This window comes from Podarcis raffonei, chromosome 3 (genome assembly GCF_027172205.1).
Source record: "Podarcis raffonei isolate rPodRaf1 chromosome 3, rPodRaf1.pri, whole genome shotgun sequence".
Classification (NCBI taxonomy): domain Eukaryota; kingdom Metazoa; phylum Chordata; class Lepidosauria; order Squamata; family Lacertidae; genus Podarcis; species Podarcis raffonei.
In genome coordinates, this window is record NC_070604.1 from 101,553,064 (window position 1) to 101,568,439 (window position 15,376).

At 43.4% G+C, this 15,376-nt stretch overlaps 1 protein-coding gene across 5 annotated transcripts in view; it reads left to right on the plus strand.

Moving 5' to 3' along the window:
* Positions 1 to 15,376, plus strand: part of MTA3 (metastasis associated 1 family member 3) — a 118,903-nt gene that overhangs the window by 15,927 nt on the left and 87,600 nt on the right. For all 5 annotated transcript variants that reach the window (XM_053383327.1, XM_053383328.1, XM_053383331.1 and 2 more), the window contains exon 4: positions 11,450 to 11,576. In XM_053383327.1, coding sequence (XP_053239302.1) covers positions 11,450 to 11,576 — 127 coding nt within the window. The remainder of the gene's footprint in view (positions 1 to 11,449; positions 11,577 to 15,376) is intronic.

The window sequence follows — 15,376 nt, forward strand, 5'->3', positions numbered from 1 at the left end:
CAATAGCTGTTTGTCATAGTTATGTCCTATCATCTGTTATTCAGAGATAGAGTGGAGCGAAGCCTGCCTAGCAGTTTAATGTGAGCTTCTCTGAACTTCTTGAAAAAAATAAGCAGAAGATTGAACAAACAAACCTTCTGTAGTGTTTCTTTAACGGTGGTCATCGAATAATTCTGCTTTATTTGGTTTTATTTTGAGGAAGACATGCTGTGCCTCTCCCACCCTGGGGGTGAGGACATAAAGGAACACTAATAATGAGTTCCTTTCCTTGACATAATAGCCATTTCTCCCTTTTGTGAATGACAGTGTATAATTAGTAGTTGACTCCTGTTCATGAGCGTCTCATTAACCAGATTAGTGTCAACTCTTTAAGTACAGAGCAAAAGTTTTATATTGTCATAAGCACACAATAGGCTTATTTTAGTGAATGGCTTGTTAATATATTAATGAGATTTGGGAAAGCAAAGCTCTCATAAAGGGGATTTTATTCTGCAGACCTCCACCCTGTGTAAATACATCTGTTTACCAGCTTTGTGTCATTTTGTACCTAGAGTTTTGCATGCTCCAGTAGAAGTGCTTTGTATTTATGTATCATGTCTGCGTTCAGAGTTATAAGGCATGGGAGAACTCTTAGTATCTTCCTACAAAATGCATACAGGAAACTAGGGATATTGCAGGCAAGTCGGTGCCTTTCAGCTGAATTCATCTCATGGGGTTGGAGATCCTGTGTTCCTCCAGAGGTCCTGTCAGTCCCCGCTAGAATCCCTGAAGGTCAGGGGTGATGAGAATTGTAATCTATCAGTGTCTCATGCGTGTTGCCCTCAGCTCGTTGGAGGAGGGGAATGACACTAATAAGGTAGATAAAGAGATTGAAAGCTGTTCTAAATCAACTTGGGATTCCTTTAATATTTTGTTGGCATTCTGTGTGTCTTAGGAGACAGTGGAGAAATGCACCTTTGGGGGTGAAGTCAAACTGTTAAGAGAGGTACGGCGCCTGTTGTAGCTGTAGAGACTGATACAGGAGAGACCTGCTTTGTTGCAGCTGAGGCAGATAAAGGCCTCCAGTTGTGCTGCTGCAGATGGACCATTGTGTGTCTTCTCTATTCTTCCCAGCAGCCATTCTTCATACGAAGAATGGATCTTCCTATGGATACATGACCTGACCCTGTCTCCAGGCACTCAGGTGATCCACAAGGGATTCCCACATGGCGAGGTTAATGTTGCCAGCCTTCATGTCTTATTTGCATGTCTCATTCTTTGTAGCAAAGAGTTGGTCTGCCGATGGGCCTGGTGCCTGAAGCCCGCTCCCCATAGAGTACGTCCTTGGGGATTTCCATTTCCATGACATTGAGCCAACTTTGTGGAGGAGGAAAGACGACAATCTTAAAAATAAACACATACTTTCAACAGTAAGGCTTTTAGGGGGGTGACCAGTAAAAATAGTAATAACAATGATTCAAATAAGGAAGCCGTGTAAGGGGAGGGGGACAGTGAAAAGCAAGCTTATACAAGCAGCCAAAGCAGGAAACACACCAAGGGCATAAAACAGGGGCAGGGAACAGAATGCAGCTGGTACAGGATCCTGAGCTCCCCCATCCTAAGCCGGCCTGTCTGTCAGATGAGTGGGACCAGTGGTATAACCAGGTCTCAAGGTGTAAACCACCCCTTGTGCCCAACCAGTCATATCTTGCTCACAAGAGAGGCACATAGTTGAGTGTGTCACTTCAAGCACTTTGTATCATCAGGCCACGTCAGCTGAAATTGGTCCCACTAATAGCGTTGGACACCTCATTAGAAACTATCCCATCAATATGGTGCTGAAGGAGAGTTACTTCATCCTCAAAGAGTTGTGCAAACATGTCACAATGGGCCTCTGAGGGGTGTAGCAAAGTGTTCTCCAGGTGCAACAGCCTTCTTATGTGAAAATCAAGAGACCATAAAGCTGCATCCCACCAAATATCTTCCGTCCCTGGTGGAACTGAATAGAGGGAATGGGGTTCAGGGAAACACGTGTGGCATGGCTGCATCTAGGATACAGTTTCCTGCAGCATAGAGTGTTGCATAGGACCAGGTACAATATGTAGTTGGCTGGCTATAGGCTTCTCTCCCTCTGATAGATACCACTGGTTCCCAGCAATGATAACTGTAGCTGGGAGGAGGATAACTATTGATCTGGAGAAGGTCTAGGAATGATGGGCACCTGCTTGGTGGCCTCCTTGGCTTTGGTGGATTAGATACATAGAGTTAATCGTTGCGTTGTTTTATGGTGAATAGGAGGGGACAGAAGTTGGTATGTGGGGAGTCGCTGTAGAGCTAATTAACAGTGGATGAGAGCTGAAAGCTGGGAGGCGGGAACAGGTTCAAGCATGCCACAGTAATGAAGTTCCGGTTTATAGGCTGCAGATAATGCCCAGTCTGTGGCTGACCTTACCTAGGCAATTTAGATATAATGCTCACAGGAAGCTAATGAGGTCATGAAGAAGTAAGGGAAGGTGGCAGCATTTTAAGAACACACAGGCGTTTTGTGCTTGCTGAATGGTTGAAGTTTTCAACCTAATGGAATTCAGCTGCTTTTGAAGCTGAAAATTAGAAATTTGCCTCTGTTTAACTGGGAGGAATGGCTTAGATTGGCCGGCTCAACAAGATGAGGATAGCCAATGGATTTCAAACTCTGGGTGAGTTAGAGAATTCCCCTGCATGTGAAGACAAACTCTGATGGATTACACAGACAAGACCAATAGTGGGTCCAACAGTCAAGAAAGTGGTTTCTGCATGTGCTATAGAGGGGCAGGTGGGGTTCGTCAACCTGGGAAGATAGCCTATTAAGGAGAAGGAAAACATTGATCCTAGACCTTTACTGCTTTGTGGGAGATCTTTGGGAGAAGAAAAGGCTAAGGTGTAAACCCTACACAAGTCCAGAGTGGAGTCCCAAAGACGGTTCGTTGGCACTTATACGCCACCTCTTGGCAACTCCTGCAGCTAAGCTGGTGCCAGACGTATTACTCTGCTTTCCTTTGGATGACATCAGTGAGGCCGGGATGGAGTCTTGTCTTCTGTGCAGCTGAGGACCTCCATACACGCTGCCCAGGCTTCTGTCCTGGGGAGGTCACTTCAGTGCTGCAAACACAGTGGCTTGACTCCACCCCCAGGGGTGCACTCCATTCTCTCTTGAGACAGACGGATGCCAACAAGAGCACTGAAATGTTTTCAAAGATTTTTACAATAAAAGCTTCCCCACCCCCTGGTCATTCCTAAGTGTGTCACAGTTGTTGATACATGTAGTTTTAAAGGTGGTATCCAACTAACATGGCCCATGAGTGCAAAGCTTTACACTTGTGCCCTGGAATGTCTACCCTCTCCTCTGCCCATACATATCTCTTTAAAAAAGGGGGAGAGACAAAATATGATTGTGCAAAGGAAAAATGCTAAGAGGGGATAATTTGCCTTCTATCCAGTCTGCATAAGCTTCTAAGAAATTCTACTGAATAATTTTGAAATGTACTTATTTCATTAGCACTTATGTACTTCCACCTAAGGACGCGGGTGGCGCTGTGGGTAAAACCTCAGCGCCTAGGACTTGCCGATCGTCAGGTCGGCGGTTCGAATCCCTGCGGTGGGGTGCGCTCCCGTTGCTCGGTCCCAGCGCCTGCCAAACTAGCAGTTCGAAAGCACCCCCGGGGGCAAGTAGATAAATAGGGACCGCTTACTAGCGGGAAGGTAAACGGCGTTTCCGTGTGCTGCGCTGGCTTGCCAGATGCAGCTTGTCACGCTGGCCACGTGACCCGGAAGTGTCTGCGGACGGCGCTGGCCCCCGGCCTCTTGAGTGAGATGGGCGCACAACCCTAGAGTCTGTCAAGACTGGCCTTCGGGCAGGGGTACCTTTACCTTTACCTTTTACTTCCACCTAAGTCTCAAGGCAAAGACAAGCATATGCTTCCAAGTATGAAGACTGTGGTGGAAATGGTTGTAATACATGTTCACAGAAAACTGGGACATTTTAAGGGAAGGGAACATTCTTTGAATGCAAAGGGTTGTCATTTTAATACCTGGCATCTCCAGGTAGGCCTGGCGAGAAAAGGAAAAAAAACAACCCTGTCTGAAACCTCAGGATATTATGTTTGATTTGTTGATTTAAGCTACTTAGCAGACTTAAGCAATTTTAAGTTTGACTTAACTCCCAAGGTGTTCAGTAATTCAGGTTGATCCAGCTTAGTATTTTTCTTTGGTTTCTCATAAAAGCAAATGCAGCCTGCTATCAATCCACCCCAGAGAATGTCTCAACAGAGTAGGCTATATATTTCCCACCTGCCTTGTTTGTCATTTAGGAAAAAAAGTAGTAAGTTTATGATAACATTCTAGCCACATTCAAAGGCTTGTTAACCGTTTTCAGCATAAAAGAAAGCATACGCACAGCAGTTCCTTTTTCCTTTATCTTTACTGGCTGACTCTTCACCTGGAACTTTCATCCCTTTATAGATTTTGTATTGGCTGTTGTGTTGGTATTGGAGAGCGAGGGCTGAGTCAGATGTTCTTGCCATGCAGAAGTATCTGGTCCAGATGGGTTGGCGATCCAGACTGCTCTCCCAGACAATGCCCAGGCAGAGCCTGTGCAACAAAAAGTTTTGTGGCACTTTGAGGGACTGCCCTGAATTTCATGGTTGTGTGTGTGTGTAGTAAATAGATTAGAAGGGAATTAAATGCGGAAAGTTCAGAGGTGGTGATAAAATTGTATAGTTGACAGTGGTAATTCACAGAACAGCTGTTTGATAATACAGGCATCCCATCGGTATGGCAATTCATACATGTAGTTGAACCCCCACCCGCCCAAAAACCTTTGTCCCAATTGTCTATGATTAATAGCATTAAACCTCTTAATGAATTGTAATATATTCGTGTGACATTGCTTTCTTTTTGGAGTTAAACAGAGGAGTTTCGAAAGGAAAGCCACTTTAAGGGCAATTATAAAATATCCTGGGTGCTGAAATCTAAAGTTCATTTGAAGCACATGGCACTCTACAAAGCATCATGGGAACTGTAGTTTGCAAAGGGTGCTGGGAATAGGAACCCTGTGAGGGGTAAGCTATAGTCCCCAGGATTCTTTGAGAGGGGAGCTGTGTATTTTAAAGGTCCTTAAAATATATCTGTGAATTGGACCAATTTTATCATACAAGTGGTATCTAAAACAAAATGTTTGCAATGTATCCTTATCTCCTAGCAGCAGGGTTCCTGCCAGTGTTTCCTGCTTGGCAGGGGGTTGGACTCGATGGCCCTTGTGGTCTCTTCCAACTCTATGATTCTATGATTCAGTCAGAAATGCTGTCATCTAGGATACTATAATCTATAGGTGTTCAACCAGGTGTTTTGCTCCCCACTCCCACCCTCCATTCCCACTTTCCTTTTCCAATTGATATTTAATATTCCACCGCTACTGAGCATTTCTCACTTTTCATTGGGCTGTTTTTGGGGAAGGGGGTGGGGTTGTTACTGCTTTAGGGTTTTTTTTTTTGATACTTCTGCCAATCTCAAGAGTTTCCCCAACCATAGTGGTTCCTCTCCTTCAGTGACCTTATTTCGGCACCATTTCTGTTGGCACTCGTCACCTGAGTTTTGCATTAGAGGGAGCTGCTTTCTTTTTTTTTATTATTATTAGTTTTACTTTGTATTTTATTGTTTATACCACCCTGATCATATTTATGTTGATGGCAGAAGCATTTTAAAACTGCAGGAGCTGTGCCATCCCTTGGCATCTCAGTATTCCTCCCTTCTCACTCCCATTCTATGGCTGCTGCTGTTGTGCAACCTACCTTCTCAGTTGCTCTCCTGCCGCACCCTGACTTCATGCAAATCTGGTATTGTGACGAGGCACGGCACATCCTCCAGTTTTCAGTCTACACCTAATTAGTTGCAGCATTATTGCAACCTTTCTCCTCTTCAGCAGTTACTCTTGCTATATTTTTTATGGTGCTTGGCAGGTTCTCTGTATCTCTTTGTAGAAATTGCCACTTTCCCACTAACAGCCACACAGAAAAATTCGAAGCCTCTCCCAGTTGCAATTTGTAAGTAACCTTGTATATGCTCCACTGCCAGGAGTTGATGTATATATTGAGGGATACAGTGGACGCTCCGTGCGGGATGCACGTTCGCAACCCGCAGCGTTCGCAACCCGCAACGTGCGCATGCGCAAAGCGCGATCTAGCACTTCTGCGCATGCGCGAAAGCCGGAAGTAACCCGTTCCAGTACTTCTGGGTTTCGGCGGCCCGTAACACAAAAAAACGCAACCTGAAGTATGACTGTAGTACAAAATAAATAACTTTGTCATAGTTCAGTATTGAACTCTGATAACTGATTTGCTAAACGGTGAGATGGCTGTCTCATAATTCTTGTGTGATTTATTATTTCTTTATCTTCCTGTGATCCTGCATGTAACTTGCAGAATATGATTGCGTATTTCTGTTTGTTTGGTTTTTTTAAAAAAGTATACGTTCAACTTAACTTTCAGCTTGCTGCTTTTGAGTTCCTGTTCTGTAAGGTTCTCCTTTTCTTCTGTTTACCAGTTGGAAATGTATCAAATGTAAAAGAGAAAGCAAGGTGGCTTGATTTTAAATAACTTTGATCTATATATCTGATTAAAACAAACAAGCACAAGCCGTTGATTAAAATCAGAAAGCGAAGCAGAAATCCTTGATTAAAATTGTTGTCTGTTTGCCAGGGCATTAAGATTGTGACTTTGGGTTTCATGGTGAGTTACAATTAAAGCAGGAAGCCTCTTAATTAACCAGAGTTTCGCATTATGATCAAACTGGGAAGCCATGGTTACCAGAGATGGAACCAGACAAGGTATTAAGATGTAATTTGAAGTTGTCTTAATATATTGGCTTGTTCTAGTCAGGTAATGGTGTGAAAGGGCGGTGCTATCCTACATCTCTTCTGATGGTGATGTTTCTGTTGTTTACTGGGGCAGGGGCAGAGTGAATCTGGCAGTGTTGACAGTGTGCCCACATAGGCCTGACCTGGTCATCGCCTTGTTGCAGTGAGTAGGTGAGACCCAGTAAAAGCTACTTGACAGTGGAACAGACTGTCCACTGTAGGGAGATGGTGGACTCTCCTTCCTTTGCGGTTTTAAAGCAGAGGTTGGATGGCCACCTGTCATGGACGCTTTAATTGAGATTCCTGCATTGCAAGGAGGTTGAACTTAGATGTTCCTCAGGATTCCTTCCAACCCTATGATTTCATGATTCTACGCTGTTGCTCCTGAAGGTGCACTCATACAAAGAGAAGCAAAGGGACTCATTGTGAACAAAAAGCTTTTGCATGTTTTGGCTTAGAATTTAATAAGATATAGTCACCTGTTTTGGGTTTTAATGTATAAACGGGCTTCCAAAAAGTTGTTGACATGTTCATGGATGACAGGTTTATCAATGGAATAAGCTGGGATAGTTTGGAACTATGTACATCAAGGGGATGTGTGTGAATGGCCTCTGGTGCCTTACAATTCTGAGACTCGCCTTAAAATGCCAGGTAGAATTGCCCCCTTCAAAATATAACTGATTTCCTTTATAATATAATACATTTATTTATACCCTGCCCTCCCCAGCCAAGACCGGGCTCAGGGTGGCTAACAGCAAATATGAAACAAATTGATTGAAATACAACTTAAAAACAAGATTAAAATACAACAATAAAATGCAGCCTCATTTCAGCAGAAACTCAAAAACTTTTTTGGGGTGAAAACATCAAGTCTTCACTAAGGCTAACTATCGAGACTGGTCCTAGGTGGGCCAGAAAAAAGCCAGGGAAGTCCCCAAGTAGGAGTTCCGTCACAGAAGGAAAAAGGAAAAAAGAGGGGGAGGGGATCAAGTTAATTCTAGGCCAAAAGCCAGGCGGAACAACTCTGTCTTACAGGCCCTGCGGAAAGAAATCAGATCCTGCAGGGCCTTGGTCTCATGAGAGAGAGCGTTCCACCAGGCCAGAGCCAGTGTTGAAAAGGCCCTGGCTCTGGTTGAGGCTAATCTGACCTCCTTAGGGCCCGGGACCACTAGGGTGTTGCTATTTATGGACCTTAAGGTCCTCCGTGGGGCATGCCGGGAGAGGCGGTCCTGTAGGTACAAGGGTCCTAGGCCATGATGCACAACTGTGGTCAGAACTAATTCTAGCCTTCCACACGGGCAGATTTCTGTGGCACTCATTCACTCAGCAGCATGAATTTAAATTCCCGGTGAATATCCATCTTGCTGCTTTCATTTTTTTTTCATAGCTCCAGCTTTCTGTTCCTTGATGACAGCACACCGATTTTGGATTCCTAAAACGATTAAATATTTATCACATGCTGCTGCATTTTCCTGGTATGAATGTGAGGCCGATTCTTTGGCGGAGACTTTTCTTAAAGTCCTCCTCGCTGCCGGGAGGTGCCCTGCCACCCAGACACTGTGGGTGGATTTAATGTTTGTTCCTTGTTTGAGCAAAAGGGGCGCAGCAAGTCTTTCATTCTTCATTAGAGTTTAATAGGCGGTCTAATTAAACGAGCGGGGAGACTAATGAAAAGAAAATCTATGCGTCTTGTTAAATGTGAAATATAAAATAACCAAGGAATTTGTGATCTCGGGAAAAAGTGTGCTTTGGTTCACTTGAAAAGCCAGTAAATGAGCTAGGGAAACGGTTTTGAGCAATTATATAAATTTGTAAGGTATTTCTGAATTGGAAGCATGGTTGGTTAGAAGCACTAGAAAGTAAAGGATAGTGTGCATTTAAAAGTCACTGCAAGGAATGAAAAACTTGAGGCAAAAGTGTGGTTTTGTGTGTGTGTGTGTGTGTGTGTGTGTGTGTGTGTAGACATCTGAAGGCAGCCCTATTTAGGGAAGTTTTTAATGTTTGAAATTTTATTCTGTTCTTAGTGTTCTGTTGGGAGCCACCCAGAGTGGCTGGGGAAACCCAGCCAGATGGGTGGGGTATAAATAATAAAATTGAGTGTGTGTGTGTGTGTGTGTGTGTGTGTGTGTGTATAAGTTGGATGAGAAAGTGACACACAGGGAGGTGTCTTCTACTTACTGAGGGCCATGTTGCAGCTTGCGCTACAATATTGCATGGGGAAAGTGGCTCTAAATCCAAAGTTTCTCTCCCATTTGTGCAGGAATTTATCAGTGCTCTTGTAGAGCCATGTGTCTGCTGTTTATTTTAGTAAGCGGTTTGTCAGTTCTTTTTGCGCTTGCCTGTTTCTTAAGATACCATGACCAGATTTTGCATGTTGGTTCCAGAAATCAAGGAATAGGTTTTGTTCTTATGTTTGGATATAGCTGAATGCCATTTCGAATCAAGATGGCGGCATGAACCTGCATTGATTTTTTGGTTTGTTAGAATTCCCAGGCAACATTGGGTATATGAGACGGCTGGTTTTTCAATAATACGACTGCATTGAGTATTCTGATAGTAGAATCTGATTTGTTGAAGGGCAGGCTGTAAATATACAAACCAAATACAGTGGTACCTCGGGTTAAGTACTTAATTCGTTCCGGAGGTCTCTTCTTAACCTGAAACTGTTCTTAATCTGAAGCACCACTTTAGCTAATGGGGCCTCCTGCTGCTGCCGCGCCGCCGGAGCACGATTTCTGTTCTCATCCTGAAGCAAAGTTCTTAACCTGAGGTAATATTTCTGGGTTAGCGGAGTCTGTAACCTGAAGCGTATGTAACCTGAAGCATATGAAACCCGAGGTACCACTGTAAACATGTGAACTCTTCCAATAGTGCTTGCAGAATAACATAAGTGATAATTTAAGTTTTGCTCATGGTACTTGGATCAATCCCATCATATATAGTTCTAGTGGTGTGAGTGAAAGTTCTGAATCTTGCCTGTCAGTTACAAACTTTCTTTCTCTACTTCATGTATATGAAGCTATTATCCATTTAGGCCAGGGGTCAGCAAGGTATAACTTGCCTGGGCCGGATCGGTCCTGTGCGATTTCCGGTGCGTGCGAAGACGCGATTCCCAGCACTGCGGAAGTGAGTCCCCACGCCACGCTGTGCGGTTTAGTGCAGCGCGCAAGCGGGCAACTCAGTTCGGGGGCGGCTTGTGGGCTGGTCAAACGACCTGTGGGCCTTAGGTTGGTGACCCCTGATTAAGGCACATTGCTGGTCCATCATTCTAAGGATAGCCAACACGGTGCCTATAGATGTTGTTAGACATTATCTCCCATCAGCTTCAGCCAGCATGGCCAGTAGTCCGGGATGGTGAGAATTGGAGTCCAGCAACAAGTTCCCTACCTCTGCCCCAACATATTAGTTTTCTATGTACAGCGATTTTTTTGAATTAAGAAAAAAAATCATTCACCTTTAGCCTGAAGGGGCACAGCCCTGAAGCAGGTTAATCAACTTTGATGACAACTAGATGAAAGGTTGTAGGGTTATTTCCCTCTTCTTCATTCTCCTCTTTTCAGGATTTCTCTGTTTATTCATTGGTCACATTCAAATGATTATACTTTGGCGATGTGTCTCAGTTTGAAGATTCATTTAATATCCTGGTTTGTTCCTGGGCTATGATTAATTAGATGTTCCTTGGTTTAACTGAGGCTCACGCAAAGTGTGTAGAGCAAAGCGGCTCTCTGCTCAAGCAAATGGTTTGTGAGTATCTCAGCTTAATCAGCTGTGAAATGATTGTACAAACTGGCTCAAAAACTTCTTTTCATGATGAGGAAGTAGGAGAAGCAGATCATGAGACTGAAGTCATACTCTGGATCTTGGCAAAAGTATCGTTTTTGGAATCAAGGGTGGTATTCAATGTAGGTACTACTCAAATTATATCTATTGAAGTTAATGGACCCGACTAATTAGACTTATTAATTTTAATTTATCTACTCTGAGTTGGACTTAGTTGAATACCACCCCATTCAATATTTGAACAGAGGCCCAAAGGGACCACAGGTAGGCTGTAGATAGGAAAACTGAACGTGCTTAGAGTTTTAAATTTCATGCATAGTATGGTGGCAAATTTAAAATTGAGTGTATATGGTTACAGATTCAGAAAATGTACAGAAAAGGATAGGCTATTTTTATAATAATCAAGGTCATGGCCAAAGACAATTCCTGGTTATGTTTTAATGCAATTTACTTTGAGTAGCTTGGCAGAAAGATGATATATATCTACCAAGGTATTGAAAACTACTTGCAGTAAATCTGGGTACATCAATATACTGGAAACCTGATTTTAATAAAAGACCGATCTTTCAGAATGAGGTATAGATGAGGTCCTTCTTTTGCCATGTTCAAGAAGCAAGGCATGCCTTTAAATTGATTATCTCTCCCCCCAGCCCTGAAAAGTTACTTTCTATGCAGAGCACATTTGGTTGCTTCCAGGTTGTTCTGCAGAAATGAAAGGAGCAAGGTGTATGGGTTGAAAAATCTGCCTGAAAGTGTGGAGCTGAAGGTAACACCACTCTTCTCTTTTCCTCCTTTGTGTAGAAGAAGTTGAAGAAGAATGTGAAATTCCCAAAGAAGTAGATTTGACTGATAAACAGAAACATCAACTGAAACACAGAGAGCTGTTTCTGTCTCGCCAATATGAGTCTCTTCCTGCAACACACATCAGGTAAGAAGCTGCTGGGAAAAGCGATTAGAGTCATGAACACTCTACCTCCTAGCCATAGCTCCTGCTGCTAACTCAGTGGGCAGAAATGAAAGGCTCTTGTCTCCATCACTGCATCTGCCCAGCAGGTTTTCAGCAGCTGTTTCCCTCGTTTCTTTTCCATCTTAAACAATTGTTGAATTGCATTTTGGGTTGCATTCAGTGTTTTCTTTTGCCATTAGCTGAGCACAATAGCTCAGCAAAAACATTCCTAGAAAAATTGGTATGATTGCATGGAGGATTCTGATGAGCGATTTTAAAATATGTGTATGCAAAGTATATTAGTTGACTGGTAGGTATTGTTTTTTGCTGAACAGTGCATAAAAATGTTGGCTTTGGGCCTGATGCAGTATTCTGCTTTATGCATGTTTGTGGGTTTGTGTGCCCATGAGCTTTTCACAGTACCTTTGAACAGCAGCTCCTCTGTACTGTTGCGACTTCCAGAATGCTGAAAACGACCTTTTTATGTGGCTCGGGGGAGTGTGGTGTTTGGAAAACAAGTTGGAAGTCCTACTGTATGGGATGCCCAAGAATTATTATTTTCTTAATTATGCCTAGTATTGGGACATTGAATGGCTAATTAAACATTCTGTATCATTGATGCTTGGGGCTCTTTGGCTTGTGGCATGGGGAGAAGCTGATTGAAAGAAAGCTTGCAGAAAGGCATTAATTGTTACTTGTAGTTCCTGGCATGGTATTAGGGAATTCTAGTTAGACAGATCCATTCTGGGTATGGCTGTGCCCATTGGATGTTGAGAGATTGTGATGCTATCCTAGCCTATTTAGGCTAATTGTGTATCTGAAGAAGTGTGCATGCACACGAATGCTTATACCCAGAACAAACTTAGTTGGTCTCTAAGGGATGCGGGTGGCGCTGTGGGTTAAACCACAGAGCCTAGGACTTGGTGATAAGAAGGTTGGCGGTTCGAATCCCCGCGACGGGGTGAGCTCCCGTTGCTCGGTCCCTGCTCCTGCCAACCTAGCAGTTCGAAAGCACATCAAAGTGCAAGTAGATAAATAGGTACCGCTCTGGCGGGAAGGTAAACGGTGTTTCCATGTGCACCTCTGGTTCGCCAGAAGCGGCTTAGTCATGCTGGCCACATGACTGTGCGCCGGCTCTCTCGGCCAGTGGAGCGAGATGAGCGCTGCAACCCCAGAGTCGGTCACGACTGGACCTAATGGTCAGGGGTCCATTTACCTTTACTAAGGTGCTACTGGACAATTTTTTATATATATTTCGAGTGCGTCAGACCAACACAGCTACCTACCTGAATCTAGGCTAATTGTGTGTGTGTGTGTGTGTGTGTGTGTGTGTGTGTGTGTGTGTAAGTGTGTAAAAGTTCTTTTGTGGTTTGGACTGAAGTCTTTATGAATTCTTCTAAGTACTGGTGTGGGCTCATGAAACTTTACTATGAAAACAAATAAATAGGTGGTCATTTATTAAGGATACACACACATATATTTAATAGGAATACAAAACATTAGTTTTCATTGCCACTTGATTGGGGCTTGGAATATAGCAGCCTCTCTCTTTTTTCTTCCCTGAGACTGAGAATAAAAATTAGTTCCCATTCCAAAATCCAATGCAATAAGTAAAGGGTGGGTGGGTGGAGTATTTTACCACTTTAAAAGCGTGCTCGGTCCTGGCTACTCTTCCCCAGGAGGATAACTGTACTTTCTCGCTGTCTGTTTCAGCATCCCAAGTGGGAGAGCCAGCTGCATCTGCCACCAGTAATTCTAGCTGATCCAACTGTGAATCCTATTGTGGCAGAAGCGCATGAGAGCTAAACTGACAGTGTGAATTCAATTAAATAGGAAAGGGGCACTGTAACTTTCAAACAGCAAAAGATGGAAGATCCTGAAAGATGGAAATACTGAAAGGTGCCAAGTGGAAATCTTATTTATCTATCTGTTGGATTTGAAGTGTAATTAGTTTTAGTTAGTTATTGCAGGGGCTTATCTGTTAAGTGATACTGTGATTGCTTACTTTCCATAAGTTTTAATTATATTGTACCCCACTCTGGGATTGGTTATGATAGGAGCGGGATAGGAATATTCTAAATAATAATTAAAAATAACCAATTGTAGAGTTGGAAGGGAGCATGAGGGTCATCTAGCGCAATGCCCCCTGCAATGCAGGAATCTTCTGCACAGTATGGAAGAGGAAGTTCTGATGGGTGTGCATAAACATCTGCCAATATTTTTTTGCATTCCAGCCTGGCAGAATATGTCGTAGCAAATGGCTGTGGAGAGGTTGCTTGCACTTACGTGAGCTTTCAAGCAATCAGAGTACACTGCAGTTTAAAGACCAGGCTAAGTGCTACTTTGTTCAGAGGAGCTAGTAAGGAGGGAGAATAGAACCCTTTTCCACCTGCATTTGGCCATCTGAGATCTCTCTCTCTCCCTCCCCCCCCCCCTCTCTCTCTCTCTCTCACACACACACACACACACACACACACAAGCACACCCCTATCTGGGAAATAGCTATACGGTAGTAAACAGATTTTAATTGGGAAAATAACATGGGGACAAATGACATGTTTGCATTATTTTATATATAACTAAAACATATTTCTATGCGTTTTGTAAAGTTTCATTTCCAATAATGTAGAAGTAAAAGCACACAAGATTCTTCTGGAGAAAGGAATAAATTGCAATCCACCCAGGACGTGGGATGTATTTTTCAGACAATATGAGTTATAGTGATTTGCCATGCTGCAGTTAAACACTACAGGGAGAAAATGCTGTACCAACTGGAAAGACATACAAGTGAGAGTAAGCTTGCCAGTCATGAAATAAGGTCCTCCTATGGATCAGAAGTAGGGTCACGGGTGGCGCTGTGGGTTAAACCACAGAGCCTAGGACTTGCCGATCAGAAGGTCGGCGGTTCAAATCCCCACAACAGGGTGAGCTCCCGTTGCTCAATCACAGCTCCTGCCAACCTAGCAGTTCGAAAGCACGTCAAAGTGCAAGTAGATAAATAGGCCACATGACCTGGAAGCTGTACGGCTAATAAAGCGAGATGAGTGCCGCAACCCCAGAGTCGGTCACGACTGAACCTAATGGTCAGGGGTCCCTTTACCTTTATGGATCAGAAATTGATTGAGGAGCAGAAAGAAGAGAGTAAGAATAAGTGGACAGGTATGCAGAAAGCGGATTACCTCAAGGATCAGTGCTGGGACTGTGCTTTATAAGTTGCTCATTAAGGATCTATAGTTAGGGGTAGCAAGATGTGCTGATCATACCAAATTGTTCAAGGCAGCTAAAACAAAAAACGGATTGCAAGGAGCTCTAAAAGGATCTCTCAGTAAGTAAGTAAAATAGCAGATTCAATATAAGCAAGTACCAAGTGATGCACATTGGGGCTTATAAATAACTAAATCCTAATATTACGTATATGCTCCTGGGGAGCCTGACCAGTCAGTGGCGATGACTAACCAGGAGTAATGCTGTGCTTGTGCTGGATAGATGAAGATGCTCAGCCAGTGTGTGGCAGCTGTGAAAAAGGCGAATTCTCTGTGTTAGGGATCATTAGAAAGGAATTGAAAATAAAACTGCCCGTTGCCATAAGATCACTATGGTAGTGAAGCCATACTTGAAATACTGTGCACGATTCTGCTTGCTTCACCTCAAAAAGAATATTGTAGAGCTGGAAATTTTTAGAAAAGGGCAACCGAAATCACTCAGGGAACGAAGCAACTCCCCAGTGACAAATGTCACAACATTTGGGGCATTTTTTAGTTTACAAAGAAGTAAAGTAAAGA